The 8,444-nt window shown below is 40.3% G+C and overlaps 1 protein-coding gene across 1 annotated transcript; it reads right to left on the reverse strand.

The window, feature by feature from the left end:
* Positions 1-1,500: 1,500 nt before the first annotated feature.
* On the reverse strand, positions 1,501-3,689 carry LOC146383360 (lysozyme C-like). The gene is made up of 4 exons (XM_084934585.1): positions 3,442-3,689; positions 2,240-2,398; positions 1,808-1,886; positions 1,501-1,712 (listed from the first exon to the last, which is right to left on the reverse strand). The coding sequence occupies exons 1-4, from the start codon at positions 3,569-3,571 to the stop codon at positions 1,646-1,648; spliced, it is 435 nt and encodes a 144-aa protein (XP_084790711.1). The 5' UTR covers positions 3,572-3,689; the 3' UTR covers positions 1,501-1,645.
* Between the last annotated feature and the right edge of the window lie 4,755 nt (positions 3,690-8,444).

An 8,444-nucleotide genomic window follows, 5' to 3' on the forward strand; every position in this document is an offset into this window, starting at 1 on the left:
AGTACGAGCAATTTTTTTTTTCTGCCGATGCCCGTGATGCCGCCCCCCACCACGATGCCGCCCCGGGCAACCGCCCGTGTCGCCCGTATCAAAAATCGCTACTGACTGTATCTGCAGACTGTAGACGGAAAAGAAGAAAGTATTCCACTATAGGTTTGTGAAATCTGATTTTGAACCATCATATTGAGCAAGATCCAAATAATCAAATCCACTAATTGTTTCCCATATGGAAAAGAAATAGAAAAAACTTATCAGATGCATCAGATGTGGCCTACTTCATATAGTGAATCATATAAGGCTTATATGATTTACTCATGAAAGTGCCCACTTTCATATATTGTTTTAGTAAGTATCCAAAACATACAAGTTTCATTTATATGATTTTTCTAGGGATCTTATATCTGTTTTCACTCTTGTATGCTTTTCATACAAGTTTCACACAAGACAGATACAAACTTTATAAGATTTTATATATATATCTTTTCCATATGGGAAACATCTTTAAATTTACTTTAAAAACTGTTGTTGTTTATTAAAGATTTTAGCTGATAGGTGTTGCTTAAGCACATGCTCTGCTACAGTCCGCCAACCCATCCAGGGTGCAACTGCTTCTCACCCAACAGTGTGTGAAATAGTCTCAACAGTTAATCTAACGATTTGTGTTTCTGGACACAAATTTCACAGAATTTCCCAACATGCTTTGTGGCCTTGAACAAGACTCTTGTGAGCACCTCTGTCAAAGCAAAAGTTTTTGCACATTGCTGGTCTGTAGCATCCCCAGTACTAGACATCCCACTAAATTCATCCCAAGGTCAGACAGTGCAAAAAGCCCATTCTCTCTAAAAAGAACATGGCAGCACTACTTAGGCTTGCCAAGCTGCATGTGAACCATCTATGAGACTTTTGGAACAATGCTCTTTCGACAGATTAGATGTGGAGATGTTTGGCCATATTGCATAACACCACATTTGATGAAAACCAAACACAGCACATCGGCGCAAACACTTAATATAAAGCGTGAATTACGGTGATACAAGAGTAACGATTTGGGGTTGTTTTGCAGCCACAGTACATGGGCAACTTACAGCCACTGAATTAACCATGAACTCCTCTGACCCAGTCTATAACAGAATGACTGAAAAAGAAAAGAATTGACATGTTACACTGCCCAGGATAAAGTCCAACCTGATTCAAAGGCGGGACCTTAAGTGCATAAACGAATATCCACAAACCTAAATAAACGGAAGAAATGTTGTGAAGAAGAGAGGGCCAAAATTTCTCCACAACAATGCGAGAGACTGAGACTCAGATAGAGAATGATTAATGATTCAAGCTACTGAAGCTACTGTACTTAAGTTTTCATAAGGCTAATTTTCCAGTCTGTGTTACTAGCCTAGAACAAGACAACCTAATTGTAAAGAGTTAGGAGAACAATGAAATGTAAAAAACAAAACAAAACATAGTTCTAATCTTCTAATGGTAAGCCACACAAACTGAAAGTCAAGATTTAAACTGAATTTATTGGTTTTAGTAACTAAGTATATTTTACTTCTTTAAAATCAAATATGGAAACAGTTTGAATGTTTTAGAAGATAATGGGGACATTTTATTATGCCAATGACACCCTCCTGTTTCTATGTGTTGATTAAAGACCGCATCCATCCAAATAGGGTGTGAGATCACGACCTTGACAGTGATTACGCCATCCATACCTGAAACCAGACACACAGTTAATCCTTTCACAAATGACTGTCTATCCAGAAAAAGCAGGACCATCAGTTTTTAGAATCACATCATCCATTCTTACCAGGCTGCGATGCCTTGGGGGTCTGTAACAACACGTTTGGCGCAGTTGATTGCCACGGTGACATCATCACTTAAAAGGTCTGTGATTAAAAAAAGTAAATACATGATGGCAATTAAGATGTGGTGATTGACGTAAAACAAGTACAACACAGGAGAAAAGGTATTAATCCATCCACTTCGACACACGTTTTATTGTATAAGCTTGGAAAACAGTGAAGTACAAAGAAAAACTTTAATTTTATCTCTAGTGGGCTGGACCAGTATAACCTTTGCATAATAACTGATAAAAGATGTGATTTTCTCAGTAATAATGCTTTTTATGCAGATCTTTAGGTTCTTTGCTTGGATGAAGTTCTAACAACCCCTCATCCCATGAACCAATCTTAAACCTTGGTATTATTCAGATCACAACAAGACCTGGCTCATCACTGACCCTTGCAATTGATTTGGCATCCATTTCTGAAAGACATGATTTTGTCATTGCACCACCAGCGATTATTAATCTGAAAGATGCCAAAATCAGTGGATCCATCGTTGTTGTGGTGCGTCTTCATGGTGTCGTAGCCTGACTCCCATTTGGTCAGGCAAACCCCTGCAGACAAAACAGGAGACATGGACTCCTGAAATCTAAACGTCAGGTGTTAAAACCAACACTTTCTCATTTATCCACTTTTCTCATCAGAATCACATTTTTATCATATTTGAAGACCAAACTAATAGTGTTCCACTGTGTTTTTTTCTAACTAGGTACACTTTCAGTGCAATGGCAGTTTTTTTGGGATTATTATCATGCTGAAAACTGAAGCCCTACCAATCAGAGTTCTTCCAGATGGTATTTAATGGCAGATTAAACTCTGAGGACAGTGGTGTTGGAGAGTTTGTCAACATGGATGGAATCATGAATGCAGAAAAGTACCATCAAACATGACAAAGCCTCTACCATGTTTTACGGATGCCCATTCCAAACCTGTTCCATTTCCAGGGGCAGCTCAATCGTTCACGTCTAACCCAACAAATATACTTTTAAACTGTCACTGGTCTAACCTTGCTGCACAAGGAAATAACTTCTGATTGGATCACTTCCAAGCTTGTCCCGCACTTCTATGCAACTTAATTAGTTACAGCTACATTAACACTGATCCATAAGACCTGTTTTCGCTTCTTTTCAGGCCAGTTATAATTTGGCATATCTTTGCCTTTTCCCCTGCTTTTCTTTCTAAAAATTGTTTTGTGTATGGCAGCAACCCTTCCACTGAGACCAATTCTGATAGGTCGTCAGCAAATGTTAGATGATACAACTAAGTTCAATTTTATGCTGTCTAATTGGGTCATTTCTGGCATTTTTGTAAATTCGACCAAAGAAATGGGAACAAATGATGTGTTTTTGCAACAGACTGAACGTAACGTAAAGTAACAAGCTGTAACAAGTATGGTAAAAATGGCCTGTATTTGTATAGCCCTTTACTAGTCCCTAAGGACCCCAAAGCGCTTTACACATCCAGTCACCCACCCATTCGCACACACATAGTGTGTGTATCATAACAAGCTGATCGTAAAGTGCCTAACATGGGATTCACATGTGAAGTCATTTAGCTCTTGTGTGTGAGACCAGGCAGTCTGACAGGTCATACTCACAGTCAGCCAGACTGACATCGCGGTAGCCGTCCATTCCACTATCCTTCAACTTGTGGGCCCATTCACAGCGCTGGAAGCGTTTAGCGTTCGCTACAGCCACCAAGAGCAAAAAGAATAGACTTTTCATCATGGTGTCTCTGCTGGTCTGAATTTGTCCAGAGCTGTTGCTGAGTTTTCTGAGTTGTAACTGTCTAGGTTCAGATAAGAGGACCTGAGCATGAGTCACGCAAAAGCAAATAGCAAGCAATGGTGGGTTCATGGTTACAAATTCCAGACAGACCAACAAAGCAGATCAATCAGAGTGAGACAAACTGATGTTTGAGGAAGGTTTTTTTTTTTTTTTTTTTTTAAAAAGCAGTTCTAATTAATGGCAGAAACAAAGCATACAAAGCTTTATTATTGATTTTACACCACAGGACCATATGAATCATACCATGAATATAATATTGCACTAAAAAAAGACTAAAATATAAAATGCTTTTAAAATTGAACACAATAATGGATACAACTTGAAGTTGCCACATTTCAGTCCAAATGTAAGTCAAATTTTATTCAAATTTCCAGATATTTCTCAAAAAATAACAAGCATTTATGTAGTTACCCAGTTATAGCTCAAACAGTGAAAAATAATGTAAAGAATTAAAAAAGAAATCATTAAGTCATCACTGGTGTATGGAAGCCCGTTTAAGCCACTAGAAAAAAAGTATCCATAACTCGAAATTTCAACTTATTAACTCGAAATTTTGAGAAAAGTAACTCGAAATTTCGAGTTAGCTCTGCCAATCAGTAATCTATGTGAATGACGTCATTTTCTTGTTAGGAAGGATATGGCGCAGTGAAAAACCGCATCGCAACAAATTGGAGATTTCGAGAGTACGTTTGCTGATAGTAACACCATGTGATTCAGCTAATAACACAAGGATTTCAGCATTTGTGAAGCCATGTTGAAATTACTCAGCAATTTGTGCGTTCATGACTGGCTGCAATACCGGTAGCTTAGCTGTAGCATTTGTAGCTGAGGGCTTCAGCTTCGGGGTAACAAGGAAATGACGTCGTCATTCACGTAGATTACTGATTGGCAGCGCTAACTCGAAATTTCAAAATTCTCTTTTTTTTTTTTAAGTGGTGGAAACAGGCTTTCATACTGGTGATAACCCAAAGTGTTTGGAGAAAAGGAAAATTAACTTTTTGAAAAAAATTCAGTTGATGGATTATTTTCTTTGAACTCTGACTCTAAAGACTTGGATAATTTAATACAACAAAAATTACATACACAGAGTGGTTAGCACTGTCACCTCATAACAAGAAGGTTCTTGTCAAGGATTGCTGTGTGGCAGGCAGGAGATTGGACCTAAAATGCAGGACTCACAACACACGGGAATAAACTCAAAATACAGCTTTATTTACTGACTCAAGGAAATTATACAAAACTAAACTAGACTGGGAAAATATAAATTAAACATCACAGAGCAGCACACAAGGGAACACACAGCATGAGGGAGAACACAACACTGACAAAGAGAAACACAGGGCTTAAATACACTGAGGGATAACAAGGGCAATGAGACACAAAAGGAGAGCACAGCTGGGAGTAATTAGGCAGGATGAGACAAGGGAAGCACCTAGAAACACTGACATGAGACACAGACCTTCAAAGTAAAACAGGAAACACCGACTGAACTCTAGACACGTAAACTTAACAGAGACTCGGGAGACAGAATATAGAGACCTGAAATGTGGGACAGAAAGACACAGAGTTAACACAGAGAAACCAAATAACAAAACCTAAGAACTAGAACTCAGGAAGTACTACAGAACTAGGGAGCTAGAAATACTAGGACAGAAACCAAAACACAAACAGTCATAAACCATGATAAAATCAAATGTAAAAGTACAAAACTCAAAACACTAGGTCACCGACCCATGACCGAGACAGTTCTAGGTTCAGATCCACTCTGTGGCTATTCTTTGTGCAGTTTGCATACTCTCTCTGTGTCTGTGTGGCTTCTCTCTTACCCACAGAGGTGAATGGTTGTCTGTCTCTCTGTATTAGCACTGCAACAGATTGGAGAACTGTCCAGGGTGTACTCTGCCCTTTGGGAGGTGGGATAGACCCCAGCCCCACTGTCACCCTGAACTGGATAAATGTCAAAGATGGATGGATGAAAAATGACATATTTTAATTGATGATGAATTAATGATGACATCGAGGGTTATATTTTAGAAACGATAAATCACACAAACTGAAAATCAAGATTTTAATTCAGTTTATTAGTTTGAGTATCTCAGTGTGTTTCACTCCAGTTAGCTCAAAAACACAGAAACAGCCCAAATGCTTCAGAGGAAGACAGGGGCATTTTATTATGTTGATGACACCCTCCTTTTTCTATGTGCTGGTTAAAGACCACATCCAGCCAAATACTTTGTGAGATCATGACCCTCAAAGTTATCACGCCATCCAACCTGGAACCAGACACAAGGATCATCAGTCCGATGAAGCAGCACCATCACATCACATCAGATGATCATATGATCCATTCTTACCAGGCTCTGATGCCTAGAGGATCCCTAACAACTTGCTTGGCACAGTTTATTGCCATGTTGACATCTCTCAAAAGCACTTTGTTCAAACAAAGAAAAAAATGAAGGGAATTATGGCGGGGGCGTGGTCTGTGGCCTGCTGCAGAGGAAGGGTGACGCAGTGCGTTGAGTTGTGTTTGATGTTGACAGTGAGGAGCAGAGACACAGAAGGGAGCAATGAGCCACCAGGGGAGTGTCTGTGTCCCAGGCTGAACAAGCAAAACCTCAGTGTGTTTGTGTGGGGCAAATAAAAGGGCTGCTGCCCAAATCGAACATCATGTGTGGTGTATGCTTTGGGGAAGAGTTAAGTGTGACAGGAATTTCAAAAGTACAGATGAGAGAACAACAAGTATAAAAATAAGGGAAGATGCTGTAAATGAATCCATATAAACTGCTAATGGTGAGCTGAACTTAATTTGATAACTGTCCATTTACAGGTTGAGCTATATTCCTACCCTTACCTGGACACTGGGGAAATAACAGAGGTCAACATCTGATTTTTATGCAGAAACCAAGATATTTGAGATAAGATAAAATGAATCAAGAACACTAACACACATATTTATGTCCCCAGTACAGGACATGAAGTTTTGGTAAACAGTAGTCATTCAGTAATTAATAATTAGAATGAAGTTACATAGCTTAAGCTAGTACAACAGGAAACATGAGCTCAGTTAACTGTGGTGATAACCCTCTGTTCTCTCTGTTATGAGAAGTCTTGGCAATCAGAGGCAAATTAATAATGATCACATGACCTGCATTTTTTATTATCAAAAAATCCCAACTCTAACTCCAGTTACATATTTCTCCAAAAACATAGGGTTAGAAATGGTGTCATCACTGTTGCTGAACAGCAAGAAGGTCCTGAGTTCAATTTCCAGGCCGGGGTCTTTCTGTGTGAGTTCCCTCCGGGTACTCCGGCTTCCTCCCACTGTCCAAAGACATGCAGTTTGTGGGGATAGGTTAATCGATTAATCCAAATTGCCCATAGGTGTGAATGTGGGAGTGAATGTGAGCGCGGATGGTTGTCTGTCTCTGTGTGTTAGCCCTACGACAGACTGGCGACCTGTCCAGGGTGTACCCCGCCTCTCGCCCTATGACAGCTGGGATAGGCTCCAGCACCCCCCGCGACCCTGAAAAGGATAAGCAGAAGTGAATGAATGAATGGATAGATAGAATTGGTGTCATCACCAGTGATGGCTTCACAGAGTTCACAGGGTTAACACTGCTCAACTAGCCAAGATTAGAGGGCTAAGACACTCTGTATGGCAGAAAAATGAAATTCATTTTACTTCATCGGCCAGATAAATCCTATTGTATTCACCAGTGGATTGGATCAGTATAAGTTAAGACCTACAGATATCAGTAAAAATGCTTTTAATACTGATTACACTTCAGGCTTTATTTTTGGGTGAAATTTTAACAACCTCTGTTAATGACACAATCCTGTCTTAACCAGGTCATTGGCAAAACTTTCAGGATGAAAAATTTCACCTCGTCCTCATTTTAGGTTTGACAGCGTTTTAGTAGGTAAAGGTGAATGCTTGGACATGAATTGAGTTGCGGTTTGGGGAAGGCCTCGAAGGGGACTGGCAACAGCTCCCTGGCAGATCCCCGTGTACTAAATAGGAGTGAAGAAGTTAAAGAATTGAGAACAAGGAGGGAGGGAGGGCGGGGCACGTAAAGAGAATGAACAGCTTGCAGAAGTGGGGGAACCCATATAGATGACAACCGGAAGGAGCATGTTTGGAGGCGTGGTGTCATGGTCCTGGGTCTGTGACCCAGTGTTTTTGGTTGTGTACTTTTACTTTTAATAGTTTTATGTATTATGACTGTTGTTTTGGGTTTCCCAGGGTTTAGTTGTGTTCCCTCTGTTTGGTGTCATCCCTGCTTGTGTATCCCCTTTAGTGTAGTAAGGTCTCTGTGTTTAGTCCACGTCTCTGAGTCTGTGTCATTATGTGTATGCGTTTCCTGTTTTACTTTGAAGGTCTCTGTCTGATGTCAGTGCATTCTGTTTACGTTTCCCCTGCCTCGTCAGCTGTGATGTCTCCCAGGTGTGTTTCCCTCCTGTTTCCCATCCCCTGATTGCTGGTGTGTGTATTTATAGTGTGTGTTCCCGCGTCCTCGTTGCTGGTTCGTCTGCGTCTCTCCGTCCGTCATCCTGTGTATTTCCCTGTGCCTCCCTGCATCTGGTTAGTTTTTTCCAGTTTAGGTTTTCTTAGTTTCATGTTCACCCTTGCCATTTCTGTTTGTATCTACATTTGTTTAATAAACTCACTTGCACCAGAGCTGCCGCCTCTTGGGTCCTAAATAATTCACACACGACTTGCCCTGGCAACCCGTGACATGTGGTCCCGCTCCTGAAATTCCGATACATAATCTCCAATTGTTCTATCAACAAGGTCTAGAAGCCTGAAATCCTT

The sequence above is a fragment of the Perissodus microlepis genome, chromosome 7, assembly GCF_051167445.1.
Source record: "Perissodus microlepis isolate ML-2025 ecotype Zambia chromosome 7, ASM5116744v1, whole genome shotgun sequence".
NCBI classification, from domain to species: domain Eukaryota; kingdom Metazoa; phylum Chordata; class Actinopteri; order Cichliformes; family Cichlidae; genus Perissodus; species Perissodus microlepis.

Coding starts and splice junctions, on each gene's coding strand:
- LOC146383360 (XM_084934585.1), bottom strand. CDS start 3,571: ATGATGAAAAGTCTATTCTTTTTGCTCTTGGTGGCTGTAGCGAACGCT. Junction 1,887..2,239: donor ATGCCAAATCAATTGCAAGG/GTCAGTGATGAG, acceptor TTTTAATCACAG/ACCTTTTAAGTGATGATGTC. Junction 1,713..1,807: donor CCCCAAGGCATCGCAGCCTG/GTAAGAATGGAT, acceptor GTCTGGTTTCAG/GTATGGATGGCGTAATCACT.